The following is a 19,782-nucleotide window of genomic DNA, read 5'->3' on the forward strand; positions in this document are numbered from 1 at the left end:
CAAACGATCATCGGATATGCGAGACTTGATTTGCAGCGTGCTGCATCCCCTTGTAGTGTCTGCTTTTACGGAAGAGATTCCCGTAACCAAAATGCGTGATGCCGACCGTGTCAATCCGAGAGCTTGGATGCAACGCTCAGATACATACGACAGCTCTGATCCTGTGTCCAATAGAAGACGGCATGTTACGTGGTCACCTTTTGCGTTTTTAACATACACCATTGCAGTCGGTAATATGCTTCGTTTGAATTCCGTTAGATGTGTAGATTTTGCAGTGCCTTGTGCACATACAACCTTTTGGGTGCCCGCACCTTGGGCCAAATGACTGAGTGTCACTGAGTTTGCGTTAGACGCGCTTAAGTTTTGCTCGTCTCCCTCCGCTATCTGGGCAAGATTCCCACTAGCCTGTGGATTCGGTTGGACGTGAAGAAGGGAGTGATGATTTCCTTTGCATTGCCTGCACTTGTATGTTGACTTGCACCTGTTGACCCCATGACCAGGTCGCAAGCAGTTGTAGCATAGTGACTTCTCCTTCACAAATGATCGCCTCTGCAGTCCAGACATATCCAGAAACTGCTGACACCCATAAAGAGTGTGTTCTGTAGATCTGCATTTGGTGCAGCCACTACTTTCAACCGCAACCATCGATTGTGTGATCCGTTTTGGTTTTTCAGGATGTGTTGTTGTCTTGCTTCCAGTAGCAAGCTCCCTTTTGCTCAGCTCCAGTTCCTCGCAGCGAGAATCCAGAAACTTGAAGAATTCCTCTAGAGTGGGTGAATCTGTCTCCATGCTGCGCTCAATCCACCTGCGCCGTGTGTCAGCGTCAAGTTTCTCTAGGGCTAGATATATGATCCAACAGTCGCGTCCCGTCTGATTCACCGCATCCAATCCACGAACAATTTCGTTTGCTCCGTCCGAAACCTTCCGTAGAACTGTTGCATCGATCTTTGTAGTTGTTGGCAAGCTCATAAACTGTTCCAAAAACGAGTTTACAATGTGCCGTGGACGATTGTATCTTTCCTTAAGACGTTCCCATGCAGTGTTGTAAGCCGTGTCCGTAATTGCCAAGTGTCGAACCAAGTTGGCAGCCTCATCAACGAGTAGTGTTTTTAAGTGATGGAACTTCTGGGTGTTGGACAAATGCTGTTTGTTATGAATTGTGCTTTCATATATGTCTTGAAAGGATGGCCACTCTGTGTAGTTGCCCGAGAACCGTTTGATTTGAATTTTAGGCAATTCGCTCAGATTTGAATTCGCCGTGAGTACCGAGTTTCGAGAATTCGCTAATGTGACGTCACCACCATCATGATCAGGCGTGTTCGGTGTGCTCTGACTTACAGCAAGTCGCTCAAATAGTTGTTGGTTTTGTTGCAGCAAGTTCAAGATTGCATCGTTGTGTGAATGTAGCCCGTTGCTGCCACTCGCACCGCTTGTAGATGTCCCCGGTTGTAGCTCATTACTCCTTTCCTTGAGAATAGCGCTTGCCCTTAGATATTTTGCTTCGTAGACCGCATTGTCAATCTCCGGATCGACATAGCCGTGACGTGAAGCGCAATGCAATCGCTGAACTGGTTGAACTCCTTCCAAACTTCATTTAGAAGCTCTATCCGTGTGACGATCTCTGTGTGTGTAGCGATCTCCGTGTGTTCAGCCCATGCCAAGACACGTGTGATGTTGGCCTTGAGTCTGGCACGGCTCTTTACTAATGATTTTAATTGTTCCATTGCAAACAATTACCAATTGAGAATCAAAGCACTTCAAAACTGTCCAAGAATCCGGAACGATGGACCAGCAATATGGTTAGAAATATAAACGACGACGTGTGGACTGTATGTAATTTTTATTCTTGACGGTTTCGAAGCCTATTTGATACTGGTATGAATTTCACAAAAAGACGCTGTCGTAGCAGCGTTGCCAGAATCGAAAAATGATATATATATATATGTATATCGATATTATATTACATAGGATAGAGATGGCATTATGCGCCTAATGATGAGAGGTTATTTAGACTGCAACCGTTCAGGAACAGGCGTTAGAGTGGGCGTAGCAATCTTTTTTTCAGATCAATCGATAGTGTAGTATGCATGTATCATTGTAGCGAGTACTCACTGTACCGAAACCAATACTGTGTTACCGTGTACTTAAACAAACACAAAAGTCCCGGCCAAAATTTAAAAAAAAAAACAAGACAAAACTAGTTTTTTATAATTTCAAGCATTATTAAAAGTTAAAAAAAAAATGTTTATTTTTTTAATATAATAACCAAAAAAAAATAATAATATATCTTCTTTTATGACCACAAGTATTGGTCGATTCGAATTAGCGTCGCTTGTGACCGGTTGTGTTTATCTTGTGCTCTGTGCTTTTTGTCAATTTGTCATTAATATCTGTGATACTGGTGCCTTGCTTTGTAACTTAGTCCAACATAACTAAATCTATTGTCTAATTGTCTATTTTATTGTAGAAATGTTAACAAAACCAAACTCTGTTTTTAGCCTGTTCATTTGTTTATAATAACTTTCTTGTAATCTCTCTCCCGTTTCTTGTCGTTTAAGCTGTTGTCGTGTATATTTTGCTTGTGTTTCGCAAGCCACGCTCGGTCGACTGCCACTCTGTCGCGCTCTCTCGCCCACGCATTCTCTATGCGCTCTTATACTTTTGCGTTCTTCCGTGTCTACATTTTTATTGTTTGATCCCAGTGTCAAATTAAGTGAGGTATTTATAATTCTTTTGATTCTTTGGTTTTGTTAATAACTTTTTTTCTTAAATTTAAATACTTAAAAATGGCTCTTTTTTGTTCCAAAAAAGATTGTCAGTTCGGATCGTCACCTAATGACGTTTTTATTTACTGTCCCTGGTCTCGATAATCAGACGAACGATGTTCAGATTGTTGGTGCCGGAAGAAAGAGACCCTGGTTGTTCCATATAGGAAGCAATTATTTGAGTCTCGTTTAACACCTAAAACCACATCTGCAGATGTTTTGGAATTTATACACCAGGAATTCCCATCTCAAAACATTACGGTGAAGGAGTATAAATTTCCATATGTTCGTCGGATATCTTCATTTAAAATATCTGCTCCTCCTGAAGTATTTAATGTACTAAACTCAAAAAGTTGTTGGCTTAATGATGAATTGGTCATTAAAGAATTTGTTCCAAACAGACGGAGAACTAATGATAGGCCTTCCACGGTAGTACCTGCGCCAAAAAACTGAGCAGTTTATTTTTGGCCTATCAAAATGTTAGGGGACTTAATATGAAGCTACCTTATGCTGACTCCTCTGCCTTTTCTGAAGACATTGACATTGAAATCGTTGGTGTTAAAGTTTCTTTGAAATCTTTTTCTATTTATGTAACTTTTTCTTATATTCCACCTTGATCCGACTTTGTCTGCAATAAAAACTGTTCTATCTCATCTTTCCGAAAGGGATTTTTTTATTGTTTTGGGTGATTTTAATCTCCCTGGCATTTCTTGGCCCCCTCCACTCTCTCACTTGTCTTTAACAGCTATAAATTACACCCGTAACTTGTGAACTTAATACATTTTCGTCACAAAAATTGATTTCAGAGCTTTTGTTTGTTGAAGGTGCGATCGTCAGATAATTACCTCGTTAAGAGGTGTTTTTTTAATATTTAATACTCCCGAAAAATAAAATATTTTTCTACTTCATTCCCCAGCTCTGTATGCTTAAATACACTTGCTTTGGTTATTCTTAAGATGTTGTCTCTAAAATAAGCTTTTTTAGGTAACTCCATTTCGTTTTTAAAAATATGGGAAAACCATTAAAAAGTTGACGTTCCCAACATTTTGGCCACGTTTTCTTTATTTTACGCCTTAGATAAATTAACTTCTAGGACATTAAAAACCCATATTTAAGTCTCACGTTGTATTTTATTTGATGTTCAAATCGGAACTGATATTGCATTACTTAAGAATTCCCTGATCTAAGTGGCGGTGGCAGAATTCTAGTTGAGCGGCAGAAACGGCAAGATCGGAAGAATTGGCATTTATGGATTTGATTTGTGGCAACTGACCGGATTCTCGTGTTTATGTTATTGAACTGTAAGATCTGACTCCCAACGAAATTGTCACAATATTGAAATGTTGTTGCCTAACAATGTTGCAATATATCATGGAAAATTTAATAAGATATTGCTGTGCTTACCTCTCCCTCTTTAAAATCCTACTTGTCCTGAAAAGGAATTAGAAATAAGGAATTTTATTAAATTTTGATTGTATCTTGAACTTGTAGAATTACTTTCTCTTTTCGATAAAAAAAGTTTTAAGTACAATCAGAGTAAAGACAATAGCGCCGCAAAAGTCAGATTACGTCAATTTTGGCCCATTGAATTGGCAAATTTTACATTTCCTTTTTCTTCTTTTATGACTCTAACCTGATTTTGTAAGCTTAAAGCAATATCGTTACTGAAATGATTCTCTTTTTGAATTGTGTTTTCTAGCATATTCGATATTGTTGTTAAATTATTAATTTTGTCCTGAAGATGATTGTTAATGATTATCTGGTCATTGCTGGTCATTCGTAACTAGGTTTTTTAAATGTTTCCCTGTCATAACTAGACCATCGGGCTGCCTGCGATATATTTCCATGCTAAGCCAATCATGTAATGTAAGTGTAGTTAGATCAGACAGTGATTGTGTTATTTCATGCGTTAGAGTATGGTAGTGGTTACTATATCTTAATTATACCCGTTACTCGTAGAGTAAAAGGGTATACTAGATTCGTCGGAAAGTATGTAACAGGCAGAAGGAAGCGTTTCCGACCCCATAAAGTATATATATTCTTGATCAGGATCACTAGCCGAGTCGATCTAGCCATGTCCGTCTGTCCGTCTGTCCGGATGAACGCTGAGATCTCGGAAACTATGAGAGCTAGGCTATTGAGATTTGGCGTGCAGATTCCTGAGCTTCTTACGCAGCGCAAGTTTGTTTCAGTAGACTGCCACGCCCACTCTAACGCCCACAAACCGCCCAAAACTGTGGCTCCTACAGTTTTGATGCTAGAATAAAAATTTTAACTGAAATGTAATGTTCTCATCAATACCTATCGATTGAAAAAAAAGTTTGCCACGCCCACTTTAACGCCCACAAACCGCAAAAACCTGTGACGCCCACAATTTTCATGCTAGATAAAAAATTTTAACTGAAATGTATTGGTCTCGTCGATACCTATCGATTGATCCAAAAAAAAATTTGCCACGACCACTCTAACGCCCATAACGCTTAAATCTGTATACCGCCGGTAGGTGGCGCATTTTAATCTCGCTTTGCTGCTTGCATATCTCCATTTAGCTGAGTAACTGGTATCTGATAGTCGAGGTACTCGACTATAGCGTTCTTCCTTGTTTTGTTTAAGTGCGTTCCCTTATTTTCAGTAGTTCAATTTCTATATGGACAAAAGTTTCCCTAAGAATTATCGGACTTAAGCACTTTGAATGTTACTTTTGTGAACTACCCTTCCAGCTTCTGTAATAATAGTTATATTTTTGTTTTCTTTAACAATTTACGCAATACAAGATTTTGGGGCACTTCTCAAAATGAAACAAGGAAGAACGCTATAGTCGAGTACCTCGACTGTCAGATACCCGTTACTCCGCTACATGGACCAAAGGGAAATAGAGATATGCCAGCAGCAAAGCGAGATTGAAATGCGACACCTACTCCTGATCTCAATATATGGTTATGTGGGCGGTAGACAGATTTAGGCGTTATGGGCGTTAGAGTGGGCGTAGCAATCTTTTTTTCAGATCAATCGATAGTTTAGTATGCATGTATCATTGTAGCGAGTACTCACTGTACCGAAACCAATACTGTGCTACCGTGTACTTAAACAAACACAAAAGTCCCGGCCAAAATTTAAAAAAAAAAAACAAGACAAAACTAGTTATACCCGTTACTCGTAGAGTAAAAGGGTATACTAGATTCGTCGGAAAGTATGTAACAGGCAGAAGGAAGCGTTTCCGACCCCATAAAGTATATATATTCTTGATCAGGATCACTAGCCGAGTCGATCTAGCCATGTCCGTCTGTCCGTCTGTCCGTCTGTCCGTCTGTCCGTCTGTCCGTCTGACCGTCTGTCCGTCTGTCCGTCTGTCCGTCTGTCTGTCCGGATGAACGCTGAGATCTCGGAAACTATGAGAGCTAGGCTATTGAGATTTGGCGTACAGATTCCTGAGCTTCTTACGCAGCGCAAGTTTGTTTCAGTAGACTGCCACGCCCACTCTAACGCCCACAAGCCGCCCAAAACTGTAACTCCTACAGTTTTGATGCTAGATAGAAAATTTTAACTGAAATGTATTTTTTCAACAATACCTATCGATTGACCTAAAAAAAAGTTTGCCATGCCCACTTAAACGCCCACAAGCCGCGAAAACCTGTGACGCCCACAATTTGCATGCTAGATAAGAAATTTTAACTTAAATGTATTGGTGTCGTCAATACCTATCGATTGATCCAAAAATAAATTTTCCACGCCCACTCTAACGCCCATAACGCTTAAATCTGTCTACCGCCGGTTGGTGGCGCATTTTAATCTCGCTTTGCTGCTGCATATCTCCATTTCCCTTTGAGTAACGGGTATCTGATAGTCGAGGTACTCGACTATAGCGTTCTTCCTTGTTTTTTATAATTTCAAGCATTATTAAAAGTTAAAAGAAAAATGTTTATTTTTTTAATATAATAACCAAAAAAAAAATAGTAATATGTCTTCTTTTATGACCACAAGTATTGGTAGATTCGAATTAGCGTCGCTTGTGACCGGTTGTGTTTATCTTGTGCTCTGTGCTTTTTGTCAATTTGTCATTAATATCTGTGATACTGGTGCCTTGCTTTGTGACTTAGTCCAACATAACTAAATCTATTGTCTAATTGTATATTTTATTGTAGAAATGTTAACAAAACCAAACTCTGTTTTTAGCCTGTTCATTTGTTTATTGTATCTTCTGTAGCTTTTGTTGTTGTTTCCCATAACTTTCTTGTAATCTCTCTCCCGTTTCTTGTCGTTTAAGCTGTTGTCGTGTATATTTTGCTTGTGTTTCGCAAGCCACGCTCGGTCGACTGCCACTCTGTCGCGCTCTCTCGCTCTCGCAGTCTCTATGCGCTCTTATACTTTTGCGTTCTTGCGTGTCTACATTTTTATTGTTTGATCCCAGTGTCAAATTAAGTGAGGTATTTATAATTCTTTTGATTCTTTGGTTTTGTTAATAACTTTTTTTCTTAAATTTAAATACTTAAAAATGGCTCTTTTTTGTTCCAAAAAAGATTGTCAGTTCGGATCGTCACCTAATGACGTTTTTATTTACTGTCCCTGGTCTCGATAATCAGACGAACGATGTTCAGATTGTTGGTGCCGGAAGAAAGAGACCCTGGTTGTTCCATATAGGAAGCAATTATTTGAGTCTCGTTTAACACCTAAAACCACATCTGCAGATGTTTTGGAATTTATACACCAGGAATTCCCATCTCAAAACATTACGGTGAAGGAGTATAAATTTCCATATGTTCGTCGGATATCTTCATTTAAAATATCTGCTCCTCCTGAAGTATTTAATGTACTAAACTCAAAAAGTTGTTGGCTTAATGATGAATTGGTCATTAAAGAATTTGTTCCAAACAAACGGAGAACTAATGATAGGCCTTCCACGGTAGTACCTGCGCCAAAAAACTGAGCAGTTTATTTTTGGCCTATCAAAATGTTAGGGGACTTAATAGGAAGCTACCTTATGCTGACTCCTCTGCCTTTTCTGAAGACATTGACATTGAAATCGTTGGTGTTAAAGTTTCTTTGAAATCTTTTTCTATTTATGTAACTTTTTCTTATATTCCACCTTGATCCGACTTTGTCTGCAATAAAAACTGTTCTATCTCATCTTTCCGAAAGGGATTTTTTTATTGTTTTGGGTGATTTTAATCTCCCTGGCATTTCTTGGCCCCCTCCACTCTCTCACTTGTCTTTAACAGCTATAAATTACACCCGTAACTTGTGAACTTAATACATTTTCGTCACAAAAATTGATTTCAGAACTTTTGTTTGTTGAAGGTGCGATCGTCACTAGATAATTACCTCGTTAAGAGGTGTTTTTTTAATATTTAATACTCCCGAAATATAAAATATTTTTCTACTTCATTCCCCAGCTCTGTATGCTTAAATACACTTGCTTTGGTTATTCTTAAGATGTTGTCTCTAAAATAAGCTTTTTTAGGTAACTCCATTTCGTTTTTAAAAATATGGGAAAACCATTAAAAAGTTGACGTTCCCAACATTTTGGCCACGTTTTCTTTATTTTACGCCTTAGATAAATTAACTTCTAGGACATTAAAAACCCATATTTAAGTCTCACGTTGTATTTTATTTGATGTTCAAATCGGAACTGATATTGCATTACTTAAGAATTCCCTGATCTAAGTGGCGGTGGCAGAATTCTAGTTGAGCGGCAGAAACGGCAAGATCGGAAGAATTGGCATTTATGGATTTGATTTGTGGCAACTGACCGGATTCTCGTGTTTATGTTATTAAACTGTAAGATCTGACTCCCAACGAAATTGTCACAATATTGAAATGTTGTTGCCTAACAATGTTGCAATATATCATGGAAAATTTAATAAGATATTGCTGTGCTTACCTCTCTCTCTTTAAAATCCTACTTGTCCTGAAAAGGAATTAGAAATAAGGAATTTTATTAAATTTTGATTGTATCTTGAACTTGTAGAACTACTTTCTCTTTTCGATAAAAAAAGTTTTAAGTACAATCAGAGTAAAGACAATAGCGCCGCAAAAGTCAGATTACGTCAATTTTGGCCCATTGAATTGGCAAATTTTACATTTCCTTTTTCTTCTTTTATGACTCTAACCTGATTTTGTAAGCTTAAAGCAATATCGTTACTGAAATGATTCTCTTTTTGAATTGTGTTTTCTAGCATATTCGATATTGTTGTTAAATTATTAATTTTGTCCTGAAGATGATTGTTAATGATTATCTGGTCATTGCTGGTCATTCGTAACTAGGTTTTTTAAATGTTTCCCTGTCATAACTGCGATATATTTCCATGCTAAGCCAATCATGTAATGTAAGTGTAGTTAGATCAGACAGTGATTGTGTTATTTCATGCGTTAGAGTATGGTAGTGGTTACTATATCTTAATTTTGTTTAAGTGCGTTCCCTTATTTTCAGTAGTTCAATTTCTATATGGACAAAAGTTTCCCTAAGAATTATCGGACTTAAGCACTTTGAATGTTACTTTTGTGAACTACCCTTCCAGCTTCTGTAATAATAGTTATATTTTTGTTTTCTTTAACAATTTATTTTTTGAAACGTGGGGATAACTTTAAGAGCTAGGCTATTGAGATTTGGCGTGCAGATTCCTGAGCTTCTTACGCAGCAAAAGTTTGTTTCAGCAATGTGCCACGCCCGCAAACCGCCCAAAACTGTGGCTCCTACAGTTTTGATGCTAGAATAAAAATTTGAACTGAAATGTATTGGTCTCGGCAATATCTATCGATTAAACCAAAAAAAAATTGGCACGCCCACTCTAACGCCCATTACGCTTAGATCTATCTACCGCCGGTAAGTGGCGCATTTTAATCTCGCTTTGCTGCTTGCATATCTCCATTTCCGTTTGGTCCCTTTAGCTGAGTAACGGGTATCTGATAGTCGGGGTACTCGACTATAGCGTTCTTCCTTGGTATACCCGTTACTCGTAGAGTAAAAGGGTATACTAGATTCGTCGGAAAGTATGTAACAGGCAGAAGGAAGCGTTTCCGACCCCACAAAGTATATATATTCTTGATCAGGATCACTAGCCGAGTCGATCTAGCCATGTCCGTCTGTCCGTCTGTCTGTCCGTCCGGATGAACGCTGAGATCTCGGAAACTATTGAGCACGGAGCTAGGCTATTGAGATTTGGCGTGCAGATTCCTGAGCTTCTTACGCAGCGCAAGTTTGTTTCGGCACAGTGCCACGCCCACTCTAACGCCCACAAACCGCCCAAAACTGTGGCTCCTACAGTTTTGATGCTAGAATAAAAATTTTAACTGAAATGTATTGTTCTCATCAATACCTATCGATTGACCCAAAAAAAAGTTTGCCACGCCCACTTTAACGCCCACAAACCGCGAAAACCTGTGACGCCCACAATTTTCATGCTAGATAAAAAATTTTAAATGAAATGTATTGGTCTCGTCGATACCTATCGATTGATCCAAAAAAAATTTGCCACGCCCACTCTAACGCCCATAACGCTTAAATCTGTATACCGCCGGTAGGTGGCGCATTTTAATCTCGGTTTGCTGCTTGCATATCTCCATATAGCTGAGTAACGGGTATCTGATAGTCGAGGTACTCGACTATAGCGTTCTTCCTTGTTTTGTATTCTGTTCGACAAATATTTCTTGTTCTGGAAAATATGTTTTTATGGTTTTTCTTTATTTGTTATGGTTTTCTAAATCGATCATTGGTTTATTTATATTGTTCTGGGTCAGTGATTATAAAAAAATTTCTAAAGGTCGTTTCTTTGTCACGGAATGTATTGTGTAATTATATTCGTAAATCGCCCTGTTTAATAGTTCCTCAAAAGTGTTGTATATTTCTTTTGTTTTAAGGCACCTCATTATTTCGGAAAGGGTGGAATGAAACTTTCAATTTGTCCGTTAACAGAACTTTTTTAGGGTAGAGCTTTAAATATTTGAAAAATGTTGAGTATTTGAATATTTAATTGATGCTTCATCGTAAAGGTAATGGTTGCTGAATTTAAGGACTTTTTATTATCCATAACTACGAATTTTAATACTCCGTAGAAGAATAAAGTGTCGTGAAATTGTTTCTTGATGTCTTCTGTTGATTTGAATTTTGTAAACTTGGTCTGTGCCAGTTTTGAAAATTTGTCTATTGCAATACCAATTGAATTTATAATAATATTTCCTCCTGATCCGATTCCTTTGTTAAATCTTTTACTTTGTTTTGGGTAAACCTGATTTTAATGGATCCAAAATGATCTGGATACATTTTTTGTATTCTCTCTGTCGTGAAAATTCCGTGCCCAGAGCTTTCAGCGCTGTGTTGTGTTGCTGTCAGTGAGTTAATGGCATTACCCTTTGGGTAGGGCGTCAGCTACTACATTTTCCTTTCCGGGCTTATATATATCTTTATTATATTCGACAAGGTATAATTTCAATCTTTTAGTCGCAATTCCTCCTTTTTAATTACAATCATGTGTAAGAGGTTCATGATCGGTATAAATTTTTAATTTAGTACAACCGTAAAGGTATCCTCTAAGCGATTTTACTGCCCAAGATATGGCTAACATTTCTTTTTTCGCGGTTTCGTAGTTTTCATCAGTTTGGGATAAAGTTGTAGAAATAAAAGCTACGGCTCCTATCGCATAATCAGAAACATCAGTAGTTACGAATACTTCACTAAAGTTGGGATATCGCAATATTACGTCTTTAAATATGAGGGTATTTTTAAAGCTAATGAAAGCCGGCATGGCTTCATCATTTAGGTGAATAGGTTTCCTGATGAAGTTGTCTTTGAAATTCGCCCATCTTCTCCTCTAAGTAGAGTTGTGAGAGGTTTAGCGGCATAGCCCATGATAAATCTCCTATAAGATTATCCGAGAAATGATCTTATTATTGGTCTATTTCATCTTTCAGTGCCATTGGATATTGATAAAACTTTGAGTAGATTGGTGTGTCGGTTATGGTTCATTGTGAGAGGTTTGGCGGCATAGCCCATGATAAATCTCCTATAAGATTATCCGAGAAATGATCTTATTACTTGTTGGTCTATTTCATCTTTCAGTGCCATTGGATATTGATAAAACTTTGAGTAGATTGGTGTGTCGGTTATGGTTCATTGGGTTCAGCAAAGAGGAAACTTAAAAAGTAGTTGGTTCAGTTCTATCTTTTGTGTTTTTGTAAGATGGTCTGTCCGAGGAATGTCTACATTTACTTCGTCAAATTGTTGATCTTTTATAACCATGATTTTGCCATTTGCCTTTAAGCTATCGTTTCTCAATAGGGCAACGAATGTTTTAAGTATAGGTACTACAAAGAATTTAATTTTTGTGTTAGGGTCATCAAATGGTTGGCTGTTGCTTGCGCACTTTGCGCGTTTTATTCCTGAAATTTGTTGTAGAGTGTAAGGCGGGAGCGGGAGCGCAATAAAGCTTTTTTCACTCTCGCGAATTCACCCCGTCCTTCGCCCCTAGTTAAGATAGGCTTAAGGGAAACGTGAAATTAAATTAAAAGTTCAGTTTTTATTTCCCTGCAATCACCAGTTTTCGCGTTTTCCTTAACACAAAATAGTACTACGTTTTCATTGTGACCCCGACGTGATTTGCAGTGAAACTCGATTTTTTCAGTGAAAAAAATTAACAAAATAACAAACACATATCGTGCCGGCTTGCTTAAAAACATTGAAGTTGTTGGTGCAATTGTTTCCGGTGCTCGTTTTTCGTTGCTGCCGCTGGAAAAGTTTTGGACGCCGTTTAGCTGCAGTTTTTGGGTTTCATCGCCGCTGCTGGGTCGTTGTGGTTGTTGCGCTGCTCATCGCCAAGTTCACCGCTCGCTATCCCCTACATCATAGAAGGAAATCATATGGATTCAAAGAGGGAAGTTGCCGACGGATGTGAATCATCCCCACAAGTATAGAATTCTGAAAGTTGGAAGTTAATCTTTGGCGTGTCGTAAATTGTGTTTTGCCCATCTTTTAAGTTTTTGCATACGTGTGAAAAAATTCGGTAGATAGCGAGCATTCTAACCAAGAAATAAATAAAACTTGCATGTACTAACTATTATAATTCTGATATATACATAAATCAATACAACACAATTCGATTTATTTATAAATAAGTGAATCTCTTTGGACCTAAATCAAATAAATATTTGTCGGCGTCCTGGTTTTTGAAAATTTGAGCTTAGCAAAAAATTAAAGGGGTAAAAGTTGAAAATTGTGAAAAGTTTTTCTGCCGCATATTTTTCTCAAGTTTCCCTAGTTTTCCGCCATTTTCTGCACTTTTAAGCGTCAGGCTTATATATTCGTTGCCCTTATCGGTGCATCATTCTCCGTTAGCATTGCGTTAAGCCGCCAGCCGTACACACATACCCAGACACTGACAGTGCGGCCCGTTCCTTCGAGTTCTCTTTCGTCGTTTTCGTTTTCGATCGCTGGAGCGGTGCAAGCGAAGCTGCTGCCTTAACGCTTGGTTGATTTTGTTGGTGTTTGAGCTTGGCGTGCGCTTCCCTACACTACGTGCGCTCGGCATATTATTGTGATTGAATTATTACCATAACAGGATTCCTTAAATTAAAAATAGCCCCCCTACACTGCATGCGTTCGGCTTATTCCTCTCGTTGGTTATAACTTTAATAAATAAAAAAAATTGCCAGATCTAGAAACTGGTATCAAGGTAATCGAAGAGTTAAAAAACCAATGAAAAGGGGTATATGAGGAGTATAGAGCGAACGCAAAGATATTTTGAATGAGGGTCGATTCTCGTTAAATACGGTTGAGAATTTGAGTAGAATGTCAATTAGGAATCCTAAATAAGCACATTGAAAATGCTTCGCTTATTCACAATCAAATCGAAGTAAAAGGTGGATATGATGTGTACCGCGAAGAGTTAGAAGGGACTTCCATAATAGCAAAATCGTTTATAATTTCCTTAATTGTAGAACAAAGAGGTAAAAGCGTTGACTATTCCGCTCCGCCGGCAACCCAATGCCGTTTGCCGAGCGCCGGTCTTTCGACCTGCAGCGGAAAGCATTCCGAATCTAAAAATTTTATTATTCTTTTCAAAACGTTTGTTGACAAAAATGACATGCTGCACGATATCGAAAAATTTAACCATTCAATATCGTGTTTGGCTGTCAGGGCATTTCGAGTCACCGCCGATAATTATCCAAAAGCCATGACTACCCTAAGGTAATTTTTTTTTTAAATAAAGCTTAAGTATATACATAAATAAAAGTGGTAGAAGAAGAGAAGAGGTAGAAATGTTCCGATCCCGCGGGACTGCCGCAAAGCTATACTTCGCGGGTCGGATGGCGGTCAGGCTCGTCCTTATGACTCGATGCGTCGACTCCGTTCTCGACGCCTTAGCTCCTTAAGAATGCCAGCGGCCATGTTGGCTATCGCGTCCCACATGCTTTGGTTTTCCAGCTTGCAGCTGATCACGTTGTCCGCTGTCAGGTTACAAACGGTTGTCATTTCAGCTTCGGCTCGCTACATAGCGTATAGGGGGCAGATGAATAGCGCGTGCTCCGCGTCTTGGATGCTTCCTGTGCCGCAGTGGTCGCAGTAGGGGTTTGGCTCGTGATTAAACGTATGCAGGTATTCCTTGAAGCATCCGTGCCCGGAGATCATCTGCGTGAGGTAGAAGTCTACCTGTCCGTGTCGTCTCTGCAGCTAGGGGGTTAGACTGGGAATTAGCCTGTGCGTCCACCGCCCTATGGTCGCATTGTTCCACCTCCTTTGCCATGCCTCGATCGTGTTGCTGCGCTGGGTCCTGCTTCCTGTGCTCCCTTCGTTCTGCCGCCAGCCGGTATAGTACCGGCTACCACTAGCGCGGCTTCCTCGGATACCGTGCAGAAGCTGCTTGTGATGCGCAGTGCGCAGCGTCTGTAAACAGCTTTCCACTGGCGGCTGTATGATGCGGTCTTCATAGCTTCGGCTCATATGGGCGCGGCGTACAGTATGGAAGATGTCACCACTGTGGCTATGATCCTTCTGCTGTGCTGCTTCGGTCCTCGAGTATTGGCCATCATCCTTGAGATGGCTGGAGTCGATCTGGATGCTTTGGCTGCTGCATACGATATGTGCGTCTTAAACGATTTCATCCGACTCGTATTGTGGCCTTCTCCACAGTCTTCCTGCTGCTTATGAGCACTGCCTCCGTTTTGTGCTCGGCGACTGCTAAACCGTTGTCTGCGAGCCAGCACATGAGGGTGTCCATCGAGAGGCTGCACCTATCCGAGATCTCTTCGAGGGTTTTCGCTACCGTTACCAGCGCTATGTCGTCCGCAAGTCCCAACACAGTGCATCCTTCGGGTAGTATCAGCCTTAGGATCCCGTCGTACATGACGTTCCACAATATCGGGCCCAGGACTGAGCCTTGAGGTACTTCTCCTGTCATTAGGTACTCGTGCTCTCCGACATCAGAGGAATATGTGAGCACTCTGTCCTCCCATGCGATGAAGTGCCTGCAGGACGAGGTTCTAGTTGGCAGAGTTGAAGGCATTCTTGACGTCCAGGGGCAGTTCTCTTTCGAGCCACCTAGCAACCTTTGTCCTTCGATTGCGTTAGCAGCCAGTTGGGTGACCGTTAGGATTGCGTCAATGGTGCGATAGCGCTCTAAGTTGGTCGAGTTCTTTCTCGAGGTGGGTGCAGATTATGCGCTCGAATATCTTTCCTGTTGTATTCAGCATACATAGGGGTCTGTATGACGATGCGTCGTTTGACGCTTCCAACCTATGGGGAAGGTTCGTTGGGTGAGACACATGTTGTACATCTCCGTGAATATACCCAATGTGTGCAGTGCAGCATTGGGAATGCAGTCGGGGCCAGGGGCTTTTTCGATTTTGGTTTTCCTTAGCGCAGCCAGGACTTCGGCTTCGCTGGTGAGAACAGTATCGCTTTCCCCGTTGCTCGCTGCAGTCACGTTGGGCTTCTGGTTTTTGGGTCTCACCTGCTGCCAGGGCGGGTTTCTCGGCGCGACCCTGCCTGGGTTCCCCGCACCAGTGTGCGTTCTCTTTATGCTGGTGCCTTCTTGCCGTGGGGCAAAGAGCGATGGTGTTGTCTGCTGGGTTGCGCTGGCGGTCGGGCCCCTGGCTCGGGATTCATCCAGCGTCGCACTGATCTCGCTTTGCAACTTTTTCATTGCATGTCGTCGAGCATCCTGCCCAGCTCATCGGTGAGAGCTGCGGTGCTTTTCTGCACCCGCTGCTTCTTGTGGGCTCCATCGATCGCCTCTTCAGGGCTGGTTGGTTGCCGACTTCTCTTCGGTGTGGTTTGCTCATCCTCGTTACTGCCGAAGTTGAACATTGGCCACTGGGTGGGCATCGGGAGCCTGCTCCATCCCCGTTGGCAACCGCTGCACCTTCTGTTCTGAAACTTCTTTAGCAGCTCTTCTTCTGCCCTGGCAACTGCAAGAGCCTGGGTCTCGTCATATTCTGACGATTTCTCCTTATCCATCGCCTGCACTAGTCGGAGGTCCCTCGGTGAGCCGGGATTTCCCCCGGTTACTGCCTGATGGGAGCTATACCGCTCCGGCTCGGTCCCCAGAGCCCCGTTTGAGCTGGCGCCGCTATCGCGGTGGGGTTGAAAATTGCCCTGTAACTTGGCTTTTTGCTCATCTACCCCTGTATGTAGTGGCGGAGGTGGTTAGGCTGGATTTAAGGATTTAGGATTTGTCTGTTTTATTTTAGTTTTGATTTCCCGGGCAACCGACTTCGTAGATGCTCCCGCTTAGCCGCTGTAGAGCTCGGCGGGGAAAGCTTACTGTTAGGCTCGCTGGTAAGCTCGCTGTTAAGCTCACTGTTAAGCTCGCTTTTAGAAGCGGCGCTGTCCAGCACTGCGATCAGCTGATCGATGTTGTTTGCTTGTGCCGGAAAAACCGCGCGTATGCGGCTTGTGGAAGCTGTGAGCACCACCAAATATATGTGGCGCTCTGGAGTGGAGCGTTGCTGTATGGGTGCGGGACAGTGAGGATCCCTCCCTTCTGTCCACCAAGCTTGGCCAGCCTTTGCAAACGTAGCAGTGTGGTTTGTTGGCTAGGTAGAACCTTCCTGTCTTGTCTGTGGTACGTACCTGCAACCCGCACTAATCAAACGCACTTTAAGGTATTAAACACGGTTTACAACGACCAAAAACTCGATATATTGGCGATCGATGTTCAGGTCAACTTGACTGGGTGAGTGTGTGTCTGTGTATCCTAAGGTGGGTGTACGAAAATGATTGTTTAATTTTCTTTGACAAAATATATCGACCCCGTTTAATTTGCCAAAAATTTCCAAGCTATTAGTTACCGCCTTGAGAAACCTCATCGACACAGTCATAGCACTGTACGATTCTCTTTTGTCTATTTGGGATGACAAACGTATCACGAATGCCCTCATAATCCATTTAGTAATGGGCAAAGTCGATGCAGGCTCAGGCGTTGCTCGATTCTGGTTCACAAGTAAATTTTGTGAACGATGAGCTCGCTCAGAGACTTAAGCTCAATCAACCAAGAAAATACACAAGATAGTCAAGTCGCTAGTGGGTAGTAGTCGTCCGAATTTTACATCTTAAAAAATATTTCTGGTTATCATCCGGATCAAACGATGAACACCAGCTGATGGAGGGTGCCTGAAAATATTCAATTGGCAGATCCACTCTTCTTCCTTGAAGTGATGTCAGTCGGCCAAATAAAGCAAGGGCCTAAGTTTCCCATTTTACAAAAAACAGTTCTCGGCTATATAGTGTCAGGGAGATGTGCCTCAGAAAATATAAGAGATACAGAAAAATTGGTAAATCTCAGCAGCCAGGAGGAAGTGTTGGAGTCAATCGACACAACACTGCAGAAATTCTGGTCTGTGGTCTGTGTGTCTTGCCGCCCAAGGCCAAGGTCCATATACCTGAACAGCAGCTTTGTAAGCAACACATTGAGAAAAAGTACTCAAAGATTGTCTTCCGGGAGATTTTTGGTTCGACTACCGTTCAAATCTGACCCAAACACTCTTGGCTTATCATATGAAGTTGCGAAACGTAGATTTTTGTCGCTTGAAAGGAGATTATCCAAGGATCCTTTATTAAAAAAATGCATCTAGAATTCATGGAAGAATATAAAACCATTGTCCACATGTCTTTCACTGATAATAAAATTCCAGACAGTCCGCACTACTTCATTCCACACCAATGCGTATTCGTATCCAAAAGCCGCCAAAGTCATTCAGAATGTCTTTTATGTTGATTTGTTGACTGGCGCCAGATGCGTTGAGGACCTGTTAAGTCTTCGAGACGAAGTTTCTCAGTTATTGCAAGAGGCAGGATTTCAATTTGCAAAGTGCCCAGAGTTGTTCGCATCTGAAAGCGCTGTCATGCCGTTACCGGCAGACTCAGACGTAACCAAAACCCTTGGTGTGGTTTGGTTGCCTGGTAAATATTACTTTCAATTTCGGTTGGATGACTCTTTCCTGGATCTTCGTGCGACAAAAAGAATACAATAAAAAAAACAATACTGTCGGTGACTGCCCGACTTTTCGATCCGCTTGGTTTATTGTGTCCTCTAGTGACAAGCGCAAAAATGTTGTTGCAGGAACTGTGGCCTCGATAGTTAGACTAGGACGAGTCGCTGCCGATGCAACTGCAGACATCTTGGGAAGCTTTCAAGGGAACGATGTTGCAGCTGCCCAAAATCAAGGTATCGGAATTCGTTCATACAGACGCCAAAGTCCCGGCAGAAATACATGGTTTCGCTGACGCTTCCATGCAAGCATATGGAGCGTGCACCTACGTTCGCACTAATACCGCTGAAGGTTTAAAAGTGTCTTTATTGACAGCAAAATCCAAAGTACCTCCGCTTAAGGCGAAAACTTCGCCCCGCCTCGAGTTGTGCGCAGCTTACTTTTTTGCGGATCTTTATAATCGTGTAAGACTATTGCTTAATTTTCCGATTACAAAAGTGTTTCTATGGACGGAATCGGATATAACTCTGCGTTGGATCAAAACGCATTCTTCGTCGTTGTCGGTTTTTGTCTCAAACCGAGTTGCAGACATTCAAGAGTGGTCGGAAAAAGCAATTTCGCGACATTTCCCTACGAAAAAAGCAGCAGACATCGTGTCACGGGGATGTGACGTTGAGAAACTCACAGCTTTCATTTGGTTCGCTGGGCCGTCGTTTTTGCTCGATGCAGAAAAAGATTGGCCTGTAAATCGACACTTCGAAGTTCCTGCTGCTGTCGTGTCGATGGAATTACGCATATCAGCATTAGCGCTTGTGGTAATTCCAGAGCCCAATTATGTGCTACAGAAAATAGTGTGCTTTTTGTCGCACATAAAGCATCTCAGAGTTTTCGTGTGGATTTTTCGGTTTATTCAAAGGTGCAAAAAAGTGTCGCAGCCCTTTTTTAAAAAGTATTACTCCAAGAAAACTGAACTTTGCGTTCGAGAAAATAGTGGAAGTGATCCAATCTCACGAGTTCAGTGACGACATAGGCAAAAGGTTTCTCGACATTGCTGCGAGTTGGAGGTCGGTTATTGAATGCTCCTGTCCCGTACGAAGCCACAAATTTCCGTTGTTGTTATCAAAAGGCTCACAGTTTGTTAAAAGCTACGTGTCATACCTGCAAGTTACAAATTGTCACGCTGGCCCTCGAGCACTTGTAAGTATGTAGCGAGAAAAGATATGGTTGGATAATGCGCAGGAAGTTTGCCACCGAACAGTTCGTTCTTGCATTCGCTGCTTGCGGGGCAAGCCTCAACTCTTGACACAAATCATGGGGAACTTGCCATCAGACAGACTTCGAGCACTCCGCCCATTTATATCTGTGGTGTTGATTTTTGTGGTCCTTTTAACACAACGTATCGTATTTGTGGTAAGCCACGTCCAAGGCGGTCCACTTAGAGTTATTGTCTGACCTCACCACTAATGCATTTTTGTTGGTATTTCAAAGGTTCGTGAGTCGACGTCGCCGAGGACAATCTTCCGCAGCAGTGGATGATCGGGCGTGTCGTGGCGGTACACGTAAGCGCTGATGGCAAAGTTCGAGTGGCGGGCTTGAAACG

General features: G+C 41.4%; 1 protein-coding gene across 12 annotated transcripts in view; it reads right to left on the minus strand.

Annotated features, from left to right (window-relative positions):
• Positions 1 to 19,782, minus strand: part of LOC108013786 (uncharacterized) — a 477,552-nt gene that overhangs the window by 80,778 nt on the left and 376,992 nt on the right. For 5 of the 12 annotated variants that reach the window (XM_070999386.1, XM_070999387.1, XM_070999390.1 and 2 more), the window contains exons 3-4: positions 8,644 to 8,670; positions 4,170 to 4,196 (exon numbers count right to left, since the gene is read on the minus strand). The exons of 3 other annotated variants lie outside the window; for them this stretch is intronic. In XM_070999386.1, coding sequence (XP_070855487.1) covers positions 4,170 to 4,196; positions 8,644 to 8,670 — 54 coding nt within the window. The remainder of the gene's footprint in view (positions 1 to 4,169; positions 4,197 to 8,643; positions 8,671 to 19,782) is intronic. 4 more of the 12 variants (XM_070999388.1, XM_070999385.1, XM_070999383.1 and 1 more) reach the window with 2 other exon arrangements.

Source organism: Drosophila suzukii, unplaced genomic scaffold (assembly GCF_043229965.1).
Source record: "Drosophila suzukii unplaced genomic scaffold, CBGP_Dsuzu_IsoJpt1.0 scf_7, whole genome shotgun sequence".
Classification (NCBI taxonomy): Eukaryota; Metazoa; Arthropoda; class Insecta; order Diptera; family Drosophilidae; genus Drosophila; species Drosophila suzukii.